At 43.4% G+C, this 16,212-nt stretch overlaps 1 protein-coding gene across 2 annotated transcripts in view; it reads left to right on the top strand.

The window, feature by feature from the left end:
- The window catches only part of FAT3 (FAT atypical cadherin 3), a 621,620-nt gene that overhangs the window by 587,639 nt on the left and 17,769 nt on the right, over window positions 1-16,212 (top strand). For both annotated transcript variants that reach the window (XM_037011586.2, XM_073215899.1), the window contains exon 23: window positions 3,864-4,332. In XM_037011586.2, coding sequence (XP_036867481.2) covers window positions 3,864-4,332 — 469 coding nt within the window. The remainder of the gene's footprint in view (window positions 1-3,863; window positions 4,333-16,212) is intronic.

Here is a 16,212-nt window from a genome sequence, read left to right as displayed (position 1 = left end):
GCCAGGCACAAGTAACTTTTTCCCTATGTCAGTCTTTCAGGTCCCGTATTTTAGCAGAAACACAAGAAAACCTTGCTTTTGTCAATCTGGAAATATCATATATTTTATTTGGGGCGGGGGGAAAGATACTGATAACATATGGCTTCATTTGGATGATTCTCAGACCTGGCTAGCTCCAGACCCCAGGACTGAAAGGAAAATGGTCAGGGAAAGCTCATTTGGTTTAAAAATTGGAATTGCCAGATCTTTCCAATGCAGATCAGAAAAGTCACATGGCAGCACCCACAAGATTCCAGAGTTTCAATGATCTGTACAACAGTGTCTCTGAGAGTGAGTTAGTTTAGAACATTGCGTGTAATAATAGCAATAATAAAATGCCTAAGAGTTTACAAAGTGTTTTCACATGCATGTATTTTTATCCTTACTCTTCTGTGCATAGATATGTGTGCCTGCTCTTTTGCCTGTGAGAAAACTGAGGTTCAGAGAGACTCAGGGACTTGTCCAAAATAATAACTACTCAATACTGGATCTGGCTGAAAGAGAGAGGCAAGCAATTGGGAGTACTACAGATTTTATCAAAAGAAGAGATTCAGAGGGCTGGAATGATAATTGATTCATTCATTTATTCATTCCAAGTATATTTTTTGAGCCCTTACTGTATGCCAGATAACGATTGACAATGGCAGCATTGAAAATAGGTTTTCAAAAAAATCCCCTTCTCAAAGCATATTTAATAACCCTCTTATCTGTATTATAATTATGATGCATTTGCTACAGTCACACTCCAAAGATCTGAAGCAGTAAGACTTTGTGCCATAATTTACACTTTAACTCAAAATCCTGCTTTCCTACAAGATGACTTCTTATAACTCTAACATCTTGTCTCCAAGCCCCAAACCACTGAAGATCAGGGTTAAAGCACTAATTTCAAGCAACCCTGAGGACCTAAATGTTTTGTAAAATTAAGGCCATACTGTCTGAATTGAGCACTTTATCGAACAAATTGCCTTCCTGCCCCACCCCAGCTCATCATTTCAGATCATTGCCATAGACTTGTTGCAGTTCATGCACACCTTGGTTTCTATTAAAATAGATTGCCTCTGACTTGAGAAAGCTTTGTCCTCTTAAAAGAGGTCCTTTAAAACTGCCTAAACCCTATTCTGAAGACAGAAAAACTGAGAATGATCAGAGGATGGTTTTCCAGTAAGAGAGGACTCAGATATGAAAGGGTTCTTTTCTCTCCCTGGCATAATATTCTTATGAAATAGCAAAAGACTAACTTTTTCCAAAGGAGCTTTGGCATCAGCATTCTAGTTTGTCATCTGAACAAGGCTTATAATTCCAAACTCCTAGAATTTTGAAGATACAAATCTTTTTTGTTTTCAAAAGGCAGAGGATCGTGTAGGCATCTGGCTTCCTGTTCTTTCAGCAGTGTCTGCTGTTATTTATTTTTTTCCAGTGGAAAAGGAAATTTAACTGTGCTCATTGTTAGGATGGAATAATTTTATGTTCCTTAGTTATAGAACTTGCATATGTGTGAGTATTATCAGAACCACATCAGTTCCCCTGATGAATTTGCAATTTGATTATTATCCCGAGAGGTAGGGAGTTGGAATGGGGAGGGAATGGACCACAGAATATGTTAATTGAATACATCCGTCTGCAAAACCTTAGATGAGTGGCACCCTCCCTGTCAGATTTCCCTTGATAGATTGGGACACCTCTTTGTAGCCACGGAGCATAACAGCAGATGGCTGTGCCAGAAGAAGGAAGTCCCCGAAGTCACATTTGATCATTTTATTACTTACATTGGAAATAAAACTATGGATATTATCCAGGAGTTGTCACTGAGCAACTTTTCTGGTATGATTTACAATATTCAGTCCACTTTGTTGAACCAAAAAAATAACAAAGGCCAACAGCATAGATTATACATGAAAGCTCTCTGTCAAGAAAATAAATATTTCTCTCCAATCTTTTTACATTCATACATTTTCATTAGAGTAGAATATGTAGGTACTGTGTACGATGTGGCTAACAATTCTTATACAGTCTCCCTGTAAAATAAACCACAGCGGTTGACTCTACCTTCTACATAAGGGGTCCCAAACCCAGATTGGCCAACCAGTTCTAAGTGAGCTGAGTGATACATGAAAAAGCCTGAATTGGATTCCTCATTCCTAAACTCCCAGGGCTCCACCTGGTTCACAAAGCCCGCTGCCTTCCACATCCACGTTTATGTGAAATAAATTGTATATGCAGGAAGAAAGGGTGCCAGAGAATCCAGGGAGCCAGAGAGACAGAAAGGAGAGTCCCTAAGAATTAGTCCTCTGTGGAACACACTGAAGCACAGATGAAGAAATACTCGGTTTGTGGGGTAGAGCGAAGCTGCAGTGCTCCCTAAGAGGTCTATCCTGAGTCAAACCCATTTTAGAAAGAACTGGGTCTATTTCTATGAATTCATTTGACATTTATACTTCCTAAGCTCTTGGTGCCCCAGAAGGTCTGTCTTCCCTTCCTCTTCCCCTTTCCCCTCTCCACTAGTTCGAGTTCTCTACCCAGGTTTTGGGACAGGACGACAAATGTCAGCAGATCCTAAGTGAAGGCCGGCTGCCCTTGCCTGACTCAGATGCTGCCTCTGCAAAATCCTTTTGCTGGGGGCCAGACAAAGGCCAGAAAAGTAGCTTTTGTTTCCATTTCTAGTTCTGAATCCCTTTATGGCCCACTATCAATCTGTTGGCTACTCAGGGTCTGGTCCTTACTCTCTGGATACCCAAACCGCCTTCATTTCTGAGAAATGTAGATGAGGCTGCATGACAGGATTCAAAGGCCAGCCTGTCTCCTCAGCAGCAGCTGAGCATGGGTCCCCATGGAGGGCCAGACCCTCCACAGCTCTCAGCAGCCGCTATCTTTCAGCAGCACACACTTTCTTCCGGAGTTGAATGCCCTCCTCGGGATGGTCTCCTGGGGGGGCTTGAATGCCCTCACTGCACAGGTCCAGTCAGAGAAGCAGACCCCAGACCAGGGGTGGGAGTATCTACAAAGTGTGAACAGTTAACCAGAAGCCCCTCCTGGAAGGCCAGATATCACTATACACACACACATTCTATGCAAATAGCCAAGCCTTGAGCATTTTGTGAGATAACCTTAACCTAAATAAGGAGTAGTCCTAAAGAATTGTTTCGAATATTCTAGTGTTCATTTTCAGGGTTTTTTTTTTAAATCTTATATATGTATGAAGCTGGGAAGTAGGAAATCTTTTTATTTCTACCTGGCCTCTTTCTCTCCCCTATAACCATCATACACACTTACTTGAGTATATATGTATTTCTGGCTTACTTGATTAAAGCCATCCCCTCACTAAAATATAAGTCCCATGAGAGCAGAGATGATTAACTTTTTGTTCACAGTGGTCTCAGTAACACCTAGCACACTGCTTAGCACATAGATGTTCATAAATATTTGTAAATAAATTTAATGAGTTGACAGAAATCATTCACATGGTGGTCACAGCTAAGAGGGGTGCAGAGAATGAACAAACCCCTAAACATAGTATTGCTGTGAATTTTTAAAAGGTGAAGACCCAAAGAATAGGGACATTCTTAAATATGATTATGGCGTTTTGAAGCTGTGCCCTTATTACTAATTAGAAGATCTGTGAACTATGAAGCATGCATTCACATGGCACATAAAAAGGAGAGCAGTCATTAAAAATCAAACCACAGCAGATTCATGACTGGAGCAAAAGCAAAGCCTATCCCAGAGCTTTCCCGTGAAGCCTCTGGGCTGGCTGGGAACAGGGTGTACAGAATATATTGCCATATGCATATTAAAAAGTGCTCCGGTGTCCGTTCCCCACACAGATCGCAGACGGCAAGCTGTGGTTCCAGCTGGACTGCGGCAGCGGCCCGGGTATCTTGGGTATCTCGGGCCGCGCGGTCAACGACGGGAGCTGGCACTCGGTCTTCCTGGAACTCAACCGCAATTTCACAAGCCTGTCCCTGGACGACAGCTACGTGGAACGGCGCAGGGCGCCCCTCTACTTCCAGACGCTGAGCGCCGAGAGTACCATCTACTTCGGGGCGCTGGTGCAGGCGGATAACATCCGCAGCCTGACGGACACGCGGGTCACGCAGGTGCTGAGCGGCTTCCAGGGCTGCCTGGACTCGGTGGTGCTGAATTACAACGAACTGCCGCTGCAGAACAAGCGCAGCAGCTTCGCCGAGGTGGTGGGCCTGACCGAGCTGAAGCTGGGCTGCGTACTGTACCCGGACGCCTGCGAGCGCAGCCCGTGCCTGCACGGCGGCAGCTGCGCCGGCCTGCCCTCCGGGGGTGAGTGCGCCTGCGCCCTGGGCGCCAGGCTGGCGGGGCGGGGCGGGAGAAAGGGGCGGAGCGCGGCTGGCGAGGACCACATCTGGAGGGGCCGAGCTCTGCCTGCATAAGCAACCGAAGTGCTTTCCTGGAGAGAAGCGTTCCTCCAAGATGCCAGCCTCTAAGCTTCTTGATCCCCTTTGGGAAGTCACAGAGCTTGACAATTTGAGGAGTGTCCAATTTCGCCAACCCATTTTGCAGCATCCTTCAGGCACAGGGAGCCCGGAGATGCCATCATAGCAGACCCCCTCCCCTGCCCACTCCAAATCTTTCCAAGCCTCAGCAGCTTGGAGGAATAAGAAGACCCTCTAAAGTATGTGCCCTCTTGAGTTACCTGCATGTCATTACGGAATGACCAGTAGCAGTCTGAGTTATGACGTCTGTGCACAATCCTTTCAATGTGGACATCTAACTTTACTAGAAGCTAAAGGATGTGGCGGAGGTAGGGGTGGGGTGTGGCGAGGTGAGCCGGGGCCGGGGGGAGGGCAAACCCATCACCCAAGGAATAGAAATATAGTGGAGATGTTTTGGAGCATACTTTTAAGATGTGTGCGTTGAAAATTGGTGGCAACCCTCTAAAAGAGTAGGAAGTCAAAAACTAGGAGAGGCTAACTTACATGAAATCTCAGGACAGATCAACAATGAGGAGGGCATGATGCTTTACCCTAATACAATTTTTTTCCCAAAAAATACATCAGGAAGAAGAAAGAAAGAACAGGGTGACCAAAAGAGAGGAGGGGAGATATCTAATGGGTTTTTATTGTTTGAAGGAAAAGCCAAGATTAAGGCCCAGGAGGCTGAAGATAAAAGAATCTGACTTCACCCAGACGCAGGTTCTGTGTTAAGGTAAACTAGGTCAGGTACTCTCCTGGCTGGCTGAAGGCTTAGCCACCTCCCAACAGGCCAACCACTGTTTCCACTTCAGCCCCTTTCAGTCTCTCAGCAGTAGTGTGATTAGCAAATTTAAACCTTCCTCGCAAATCACTTAGAGATTCTGCCGTGCGCATTACCATCTAATGTTCATGAAGCCCAACTCCAAATTTAGAGTGCATTTTATTATTAGCATGTTATAAACTGTCCACGAAATGATGCACTGCCAAAATACAGACACCAAAGTTATTTAGACTTGCATATGTTACCGCCACAACGAGGGCCAAGTGCCCTGGGGGAAAATTTCTGCCTTCTCGATTTAAGAAATCTATTTGCTGTTTTTACTGTCTCAGCAGTATATGTAAATAAAGGGTTGTTATGGTGCCATAATTCCCGAATGATGGGCAGTAACTATACTTCAGTGGTTCTATAAACCAGCCCATTATGACAAGTCATGGCCAGTTTTCCACCAGGCAAAACAATTCTGCTAGTGAGCCATCTATGATATATAAAAGGAGCATATAATTAAATTGGGTTGAAATAGAACACCACTCCATGTCAAATGCTGGGTATACACAGCCACAAATTGTAACATACTTTAAAGGATGGCAGGATGTCGTTTTTGCTGGCAAAGCTATGGGCTCCCCCAATGGGTTATCTTTTAAAATAATAATAATCACTGTATTGGAGAAAAGACTAATGGCATCTTGCTCTTCAGGGTGCATTTTAATTTTTTGTTAATTACCATGTCCTTGAGCCAGGTATTCAGTGCAGGTATATTAAATAAATGATTATGACCCACATCAGAAATAGGCAGTTTCCTCTATTTTTAATCTCATTTGGTTTAACCAGACTTCTCCACTGAGGACCCACCTGCCATATACTTTTTGCAAGGCCTGAAGAGCTTGCTTTCCCTCTCCGGGGGCCCACCCTTGCCTGCAGGTTGTAGGGTCTCTCAAACTCCTCTTCATCCCCACCCCCACACTTCACCCTGTGATTAAGCAAGGGATTGGATTCTAATGCTTTTCTTCCAAGATGATAGAGTCTCTTATAACTCACTCCTTCATACCTGGAGGCTTATGTTTTCCTAAAACAAAGTATCTTTGCTCCCCTCTTTCTATACAAATCCCTTCCTTCAATACTTACCTCTGTTTAGTTGAGGGTCCCACTGATCCTTATCTCAGGAACCTCCAAGGGCATGGCCCCAATGTGGTGACCTGGGACTCTCATGCGCAGCAGTACTGAGCCCAGGACCAGCAAACCCCCCACCATTCACTAGGAAATCCCAGAAGAGGGAACGCATTTTCTTGTATCTGTTCCTACTAGAGGAATTTTTTCTAGCTCCCTGTATCCAGTCTCCAAATCCCTTAAATTAGTGCTGAATAGTAAGAGAGGAAAAGCAAGAAAAGAGAGAACCAACAATGTGGCCTTTAATGCCTAACTGTGAAACTATGTAGTGAATTATAAGGTTATTTAAAATGAAGAAAAAAACCACCTTGATTTTAGTGTTGGTTTAAAAAGAACAATGAGACTGAGTCATTCACGAAATTGAAGAATTTGCCTCTGGCTGCCAGGGATATCTAATCACAGGGAGGGAGTCTTGGTTCTCCAGATCAAAGGCTAGGATGCATGTGGTATCCAAAGAAGAAATTTGGGCTAGAGAAAGTAGAGTGAGATGCTTCAAATGTGAGTCCACGAACATGAGAATGCTGATAACAGAAGTGAATTATTTGAGTATCTTACTGTTGTTGGAACCCGGTGTTTCTCTAAACTTGAAGGGCACATTTTAGCATAATCATCCCCCTGACCACTGAAGAATGCTGGCCCATACTCCAGGGGTCATTGGCTCCCGCGGGGACAGGCTCCACTCTCTAAGTGTGGCTGTCTAGTACACGGTTCCAGAGCATTCAGAGTTTTAAAGGAGAGTTTTTAAGCCACAGCAAGAATATTCTTTCAGAGAAGCAGGATTCTGCTCCAAGCACCTCCATACGCAATCAAACCCTTGGCATGAGGGGCAAGGAAGCCGTGTCTGGAAAAGCGTGCTCAGCGAGATTGACCATGTTATAACTCTGGGTGTCCTGGGAGCAAGTCATAGAAACCTCAGGGGAGTCAGGGTCCAGAATACTAACTTGTAATAAGAGTGTAAATATGACTCTGTACATCAACCACAAAGGGAAAGCTGCCATGACCAAGCCTTAGAATTATATGTATTTCATAAACATGAACTGGAAATAGCAACCACCGTGGAGAAGAAATGGCCGAGTCCCATCCTAACCCCTGCATTTCCAGACCTAGTGGATAGGGAGCAGCCCTGTGAGGGCCCACGGTCTGAATAAGGAGTCCTCAGCTCTCCGTGCCTCATCCTGCTCAGCGCAAGACCATTACCTGAAAATTAATTAAGGCTAAGCTGTAATCTGGTGAAGCAATGCAGCAAGCCAGGCCATCACCAGGCCAGAAATAGTCATTCAGACAGCTTTGCATGAGTCTGCAAGTCTAATGCCTAAAACTAAAAGTTGGTAAGTTCTTAAACGGTAAGAGTTACCATTTATTAGATACTTCCTATGTGCTCATCTGGGCTACGTGCTTACCTTGCAAGTGCTAACAATGCACTGTGACACTGGATTCTCACACTGCTACTCTGGGATCAATACTATTCTTCCCTTCCTTCACCCCTCCCCATTTTACATATAAAGAAACAGGCCAGAGAGGTTAAGCAAGTAGCCCAGCATCACACAGCTGGTAAAGTGGACTTGACCTGGGTTTGTGGAACCCCCAGCCTATGTTCTTACCCTTGTCACTCAAAGTATGTTCTGGGGATGAGCACCGTCAGCACCACTGGAAATGTCAGAAACACAGCATCTCAGTTCCTACCCCAAATCCAGCGAATCAGAATCTGTATTTTAACAAGATCCCAAGGTGACAGCCTGATTTCTCTCTGTGTCTCCGAACTGTCCTGAAACCTAAGAAAATGAGTTCTTTTTTGTTTTTGCATGTTCTATATAGTGGTTTTCCAACTCCAACGTGCATCTACCTCACCTGAGGACCTTATTAAAATGAAGCCTCTTTAGAGAAGAGTCTCTTGATTATTCAGGAAAAAGGAGGAGCTGTGTACTTGCCACCATCACTCACTGTCCACGTCAGGTGAAATGTCAGCTAGGTTCCTGAATTGTATTTGCAAATTCCTGAACTTACTACCAAAAAAAAAGTCTCAGTGAAAAGTTTGGAGGCGAAAAAAGGAAAAAGACCAAAACCAACGAATCAGAATCTTAGAATCTGCAAGAATAAGATTCAGGTATCCGTGAATCTTAGTGAAGCCTCCATGGCAGTGCTCTGCACATAAGAATTTGAGATCCGCTGACATTTGGGAATCCCAATAAACTCTATTTGCAGGAATGTGAGTCAGCGAATGCCAGGAGAGTAAGCAGACGTAGCAGACAGTTCTAAAAATTGAATGTCAGATGCATAGCCTGCATTTTTTATCATTGTTTTAGTATAAAGACTGAACTTTGTTCCCCAGGGCATATAGGAGTTTGGGGTCACTCTGAGCTCCCCTTCAAAGATAGAAATAGTGGTGTCTAGTGACTCCCTCTAAGCAAGTTGTATGAAGCACCAAGTTCTTGTACATTGCAAACAATTAAGCGAAGAAGTATTTTCAGCAAAATAGCTACCCATCCTTCTTTAGGTGATGTTTTGCTGAGTACTTTGTGTCCCTAACTTATAAAGGTCTAGATCATTCAGTCCTTCAAACTTTTAAGTGCCTGATCTGTGCTGAGTTCTGTATTAAATTCTGGGGTCCCATTGCTGTTTCTGTGACCAATCGATTCCACTGTGTGATTTACTTCCCCTCACAGCTGGCTTAAGAGAATTGAACAGTGTCCCTGTATGTAGTTAGCCCACTAGTCCACTGAGCACAGAGGGACAGAGTATGGAGAAGCCAGCTCCTGGTGAATATACTGTGAACATAATTTGACTGAGCTTTGCAGCTTATGGGGGGGAAAATGTTTCTCCTGCGTGACTTTCTTCTGAATACTGAGTTTATATTTTTTTGGTACTTTAGAAAAACCTCACAGTAACACATTAATAATATAGTTACTAATATAAAAGCTCAAAATCCTAAGGCCATCAGGTTTTGTGCAGACACAAAAGAACATGCTAGAAGGTGAGAATTTACTGTGTGCCTAATGTTGTTAACACTTTAAATGTTTCCAGATCCTCAAAGAAAATATTAGAGGCTCGGCCCAGTAATACAATATACGATATAAATGTGAGCCAGCTTTCTTTTTTGGGGAAAGTTACAGGTCACTTCAAAGGTTTTTATTTTACAAGGTCTAAAGGTAGTGCACCCTGCTTGATGAAAGTGAAAAGTTAAAGTGACTACAAGATGAAACGGTGAAGTAATGACAGTGAAGTGAAGTAATGACAGAGGATGTGATCTGCAGCTCAACTCACCCCACATGATTAAGATCTCATGTAATAATTTGTCCAACAGTTTTCTCATACTAATTGAGAATCACACGGACTGTAAGTTTCACTATTCCCAGATATTCAGCCTAAAAGTGGGAGTAAAAATCGCCTATGGCTGTCAGTTGTTTGGTTTATGAGCAACACAGAAATGCAACTGATTTCTAAATCCACAGTAATTATAGTCATTACAAGAAAAAAGCACCTAATATATGTGTGCCATGTTATGGCTGATGAATCCAGAAGCCTTATGATCCTCTATAATGTGGGTATCAGTGAGGATCAATTATCAGATAAAAATTGGGAGGCTTCCAGAGATCAGAAGGCTGGGCATGACCACACCCAGCCCGTGGTAACAGCCAGGATATAGACTTGTATCCAGGACCACACAGCCACATCGCAGCTGGGTCCTGCATCTTGGAAGTTCTCAGAGTTTCTAAATGAACCCTATAATTCAGCTAGCATGGAGGGTAATGCTGACTCAGACCCCAAGTGCTAGTCGTACATTTGTCATTATTTCCACCTCTGTGCCACAGGCAGATGTTTCCTTATCAAGGCAGCCAAACCGATCAGAACCATGTTCACCTACACTGGTGAGCGGGCCAGGGGTTGAGGCGAGGCTATTACTGGAAAGAATCAGGTTGGGAAACGACTAGTACATCCAAAGGGTAGGATAGGAATGATCTTATTTGCCCACACAGCCCAATTCACGCGATAATGGCTTAAACCATTTCTGTTTTTGAATTTAATAGGTTTTGCAATGTTCTTTGAGCAAGGAAAGGACAGCATATTTTAAGTTTGTTTGGGTGTAGATTTCAAAACCATCTGCATCTGCTTTAACTGGAAGCATTGTAAACAAAAGCACAACTTTGACACAAGGCTTAAAAAGACACTTCTCATTTTGCCAGGATTTCAGTAATGTGATATCATGATTTTTTTAACATACATCTCAATGCTAATATAATGATTATCTTTTTTAAATCCGAGAACTGATACAAAGTGTGTCTGCCCCTTACTGACTAACTTTGGGAAACCATTTTAAGCCTCAGTTTCCACATTTGTAAAGTAACTATAATAATAGTACTGCTGGAATAGAGGAATTGTCAAGGATTAAATGAGATCATGCATAGAAAGTTCCTAGCATTTTTCCTAGCATATAATAAGCTATATATAGTTCTTGCTAATGACTTCCTTATTTGACATTCTCCCCCAACTCATAAAAAAAAACCTACTCTTTTTAATGACTTTGAGAGTATCCACTGAATTTTGTTTTTCCTTTACGTTTACCAAGGGTTAAAATATCTGTGATCAACTAATGACCGGATGGATAGCTCTTGATATTCTGTCCCCTGTATTCGTATTTTATGTCAACATATGGTAATGCTTGGGAAGAGCAGAAACTTTATTGTGCTATTACATTTATTATTTAATGATTATTTGGCTCCCAGAAGAGCGTCTGATGTTGTCCATCTCACTGTATCTCATCGGCTCCCTGGAGAGTTGTAGGGAATAACTACGAGCCCTTCCTTTGTATTCCTAGCAAGTAATGAGTTCTGGCTCACTTGACAAGTTCCAGTGCCAAAACAATCTTGTAGAAAGATTTGAGATCTGAAAGCCTGGATTCAAGTTCGAACTCAATCACTTACCAGCTATCTGTACTTGAACAAGCCACTAACCTCTCCAGCACCCCCATGGAATTGGGATGTTAAAGGGGCCACTAATGTTTCCTTCACAGGATTATTGAAGTACTTCATAGAATGATTAAAAGTGGTTTTCAACCACTAAAGCATTAGATTACTTAACACTATTATGGGAGAATTATTATAAAAAATATTAATAGTACCCAGGCCAGGATAATTAGATCGTAAATAATGCTTTGTGAGAACAAGTTAATTTTGATCAACAAGTCTCTTTCATAGAGGCTAACAATAGGTACCGCTCTGCTGGCACTTTAAACAAGATCTCACCAGTTTAAGAAATAATCTGTTTCCTTTTCCCTCTCATGATGTTTAACATAACAACTTCAAGTTTGAAGTTCAAAAGCAGTATTTCTTTCAAGGAGTCTCTGCCTCCTTTGCCCCATGGAGTTAAGATCATGAGAGCAGATCCTAGACAGTTGGCTTCTCTTTTTGATGAACAGAGAAATACAGGTAGAGAGTGTAATTAACTGTGGTTGTTGAAAATACCATCAGGATAATGCTGACCATTTGAGGGACACTGGAGCTAGACTGCCAGGATTGAAATCCACACGTTTCAGTTTCTCTGTACCCACCCACCCCATTTCTTCATCTATAAAATGGGAATAATGCTAATAGTACCTCTGTCATAGGTTTGTTTTGAGAATTAAATGAGTTAATACATGTAGAGAGCATAGAACTGTTCATGGCATGTAATATCATCTAAGTGTTAACTGTCATCATCATCTTCAGCACGAACGGCACATATTCTCAGATGGAGAGCAACGCTCCTGGGTCCTGCATGGTTCGCTCCCGCCTCGGTCCAGGGTCCTGGCTCTCCGTTCCCGTCACCCTGTGCCTGCTCTCATGGTTGCTCTGAGTGTCCTCTCTGCTTGTAGTTGGGCATTTTTCTGTCATTGCATCCCCTGTGCCTGCCATAGTCCCCATTCCAAGGTGTGCTGATAACCAGCTCTCTAAAAATAAAAGCCCCGATCTGTGGTGTTTGCTGACTTCTATGGTGTAAATATTCCCATGTGGCTGACGTTGGTCTACCAGTGGTTTAATAACCAGCCTGCCAGAAGTCCTGATTCTTGAGGGGTCAGCTCCCACCCTGCTGGGTGGGCTGCCTCTGGGCACCTCTGCCTCTTGCTTAGGCGCTCAGTCAGTGACCAGGGTATTCAGTCAGGCTGGTGGCTGCATCAAGTAACACGAGATATCCCGCAGAAGATAATGAAAATGACAAAATGCAGAAGGAAATGTGCGGGAGTGAAATAGTGCATCTGGGGTAGTACCTCATTTTAAATTCTGATTTTCCAAGGCACAGAAACATCACATCAAAGCAATCAAACCCATGACCCTAGTTGGAATCCAGTTTCCATGATAATGGTTCAAATGTCCCTTATTTTAGGATAGTCCCTCATTGTGCCTCCTCCCCCAACCCACTACTTCTTCTGCAACAGCTGTGTTTCAGAAACTGTCAGAAGCTCACCAAGTAGGAGCTGGAGAGGGAGGAGTCTCACCTGAACTGCCTTAGATTCCTCCTGCCTGACATCCCTCCCACCTCATCACTGACATGCTTTTCCAGAGGCCTGAACTGTGGCTGCCCCTGTTCACATGGGCATATTGCCCACATGGGAATATTTACACCAAAGCAATCTGATGCACCCTCACAAGTTAAGCTACCTCTAAATGGCATGCCATCCTGGCCAAGGACTGGCCAGATGACACAAAGAAGCATTTTTCCTAATCCCAACTGCTTTCAGCAACCCCCAATCCTATCACGGTGAGCAACTTCCCAAATTGGAGAAAAAATGAAAAACAAACCCCAAGTCGGCATAGTTTGAAGCAAGCATACCTCAGACGGCTGCATCCCCGCCCACAGGCTTCAGGCTGGCCGTGTTGGGGCACAGTCTGCATCAACAGTGGTCCTTCCTTCCGAGTCAGCTCCCTGGCATATTACTGGTGGTGCATTCAAAAGCAGGGTGTCTCTCTCTGAGCCTCAGTCTCTGGCCCGCTGTGTTTCCTGATGCCAGGGAGGCTGGGGCTACACAGTTCCCTCCTCTGGGGAATGTTAAGATTTCTCTCTTGCCTCCTGTATCTGCCTCCTGAAGGTGGATCTTTTTCTGCACCTTCAAACACCCTCACCCAATCATAATGTCCTCTGTGTGTGAGTTCCTTGAGCATGGATTCAGTAAAGCATCCACAACAGCATACATTCTTTATATCTATACACTTTTAAGCGTCTTCTACCTATAGTGATTAATCTATAACATCCCAACATCAATCATGGACCCTTAGTGAGCAGAGATTAGCCCAAGAGCCCTTTGAATATGACTGAGGATGGTTATTTACAGTATTTACAACAAATCTTAGAAGTGAGAAGAATCTCACTGGTCACCATAAGGTAACGGAGGCAGCTTGCTGTCACAGCCCCAACCCCATGACTGTGTAAGTGAAGGCATCTTTAATAAGTCCTAAGCTCACAGAAGGGAGGGGAATTGGAATGGAGGCACCACCAGCACAAGTTTGGAGGCAGAAGGCATGTGGGCAGGTGGTAAGGAAGAGAAAAGAGAAGAGAAGCTTGGAGCAATCTGAACACTAACCAGAAGAAGGGAAATCTGGGCATCGAATCCCCGAAAGGCTCAGGAATGGAGGCATCAGTCACTTCTGGAGAGGAAGTACTGGGGAGAGGGCTTCAAGTAAGAAAGTATCAGAAGTCTAAGAGGCAGTCAGAACCCCAGAGTTCCATCTTTACACAGCCAGGCAAACTGCTACCCCCACGCCTGGCAAAGGGGATGGTGAGATGCAGGGTATCAAGACTGGAGAGCGCCTGGCACTGCCCTGCATGGTGGTGGAGTGGCACAGGTTAAGGACATCTGATGTGCCCACTGGGTGCTGAGGCCCGCAGCTGCCTCTCCTCTACCACCACCCAATCCCCTGAATGTTAGAGACCAGGCCTTCACCCTCCCTCTGAGCAGGTGACAAGGGTCATTGCTAGGGAGATTGACCAACGCAAAGGAACTGACACAGTATCACAGTTGACAAACAGTGGTTTGCTCAGAGCATCCCATCAGACTAGTTTTCTACCACCCGACTCTGCAGTCAGAGCTGGTAAGTGAGGATTGCCAGGCAAGGAAAGATATCATCTAATTTGGCAGATAAGAAAACATATTAAGGTTCTCTAAAGAAACAGAACCAACAGAATAAATGATAGATTATTAGATAGGTAGATGATAGATAGATAGGTAGGTAGTTTTATTTTAAGGACTGGCTCACATGACTGTGGGGGCTGGCAAGGCGGAAATCTATATGGCAGGCCATTAGGCTGGGAATTTATGCAAGAGATGATTTCACAGTCTCAAATTTGAAATCCACAGAGCAGGCCAGCAGTGTGGATAAAAACTCGGGCAAAATGTGCACATTACAATCTTGAGGCAAAATTCCTCCTCCTGAAGGCCAGTCAGCTGGATGGAAAAAATCCACCCACTTCACAGAAGGTAATCTGCTTTACTTACAGTCAACTGATTGTTCATGTTAATCACATCCACAAACACCTTCACAAAGCAAAATCTAAACTGATATTGACCAACAACCAGGCACCATAATCTAGTCAAGTTGACACACAAAATTTAACCATCACAGAAATCAAAACAGAGAAAAAGCAACTTGAAGGAAACTACAGTGAGAAAACTTCATGAAAACATTATTAATATCCTCAGAGAGATAAGAGAAGACATTGTAACCACAAAATAGGAGCAGGATACTATGTGTTAATAAAAAGAAAAAAAATCACAAAAAAAAGCCGTTAGAAAATGGCAACATAAATGAAAATAACAATATAAGCTTCAAAAGATGAGGATCTCTCAAAAAGTAAAGCAAAAACCCACAGAGATGTAATAGAAGGAAGAAAATTAGAGGAAGGTCCAGGAAATCTGAGATCCAAACCATAAAAGTTCCATTAAGACAGAACAGGGAAAACAAAGGACAGGAAATCATCAATGAAATCATCCTTTTTAAATGTTCCCAAATTTAAAGGACAAGTATTCCCAGATTGCAGGAGCCCACTGTTTACCCAGTATAGGTTGAAATAAAGTACGTCCTTGTGAAATTTCAGAAAATCGGGAGCAAAGAGAAGACCCTGAAAGCTGTAGCCAAGGAAAAGAAACCAGGTCACATACAAACTTAACTTCAGGAACCTAAAGAACTTGGGATTTCTAAAAAGCAACATGGAGGGAATTGCTTAGAATTCTGTACTCAGCCTTCAAAGAGGAGTCTGAAGGAGTGAAGATGTGTGGCTATGCAGGGTCTACCAACACTTACCTTCTATAGACCCTTTCTCAGGAAGCTACTATACTATGTGTTCTAATGAAAGGAGAGGGTAACCCAAGAAATTAGGAAAACAGGCAATACAAAAAAACACAAGATCCAACCCAGGAGAGCAGGGTGGGCATTTCCAGGATGGCACCCCTACAGCAGGAGAGGGTGATATTCAGGACGGAGCCAGTCCAAGGCCACAGGAAAGACTGCATCGGGTGAAAACACACAACACCAAATGTAGCAACGAACCACAGAGAGAACTAGTCAATGAGGAGTTTGGTGTTGAATTAACAGTAAGGACTGAGAAAATAAGCGAGCTCCCCAACATGGCACTTTTTATCTCCAGAGAAAACAAAAAGTTGTGCATGAAAATAAAAACAGTCGGAGTTCACTATGTGGCATAACTGCAAATAGCATTTCATAGTAGGTCATAATAATGCAAACACTGGTGAATGATTTTACCAAACTTACAGTAATACAATATATTGGGATGTAGAGGACCACAGAAGAGTATCCC

Source organism: Manis javanica, chromosome 11 (assembly GCF_040802235.1).
Source record: "Manis javanica isolate MJ-LG chromosome 11, MJ_LKY, whole genome shotgun sequence".
NCBI lineage: Eukaryota > Metazoa > Chordata > Mammalia > Pholidota > Manidae > Manis > Manis javanica.
This window is presented reverse-complemented; position numbering and strand designations above follow the sequence as displayed.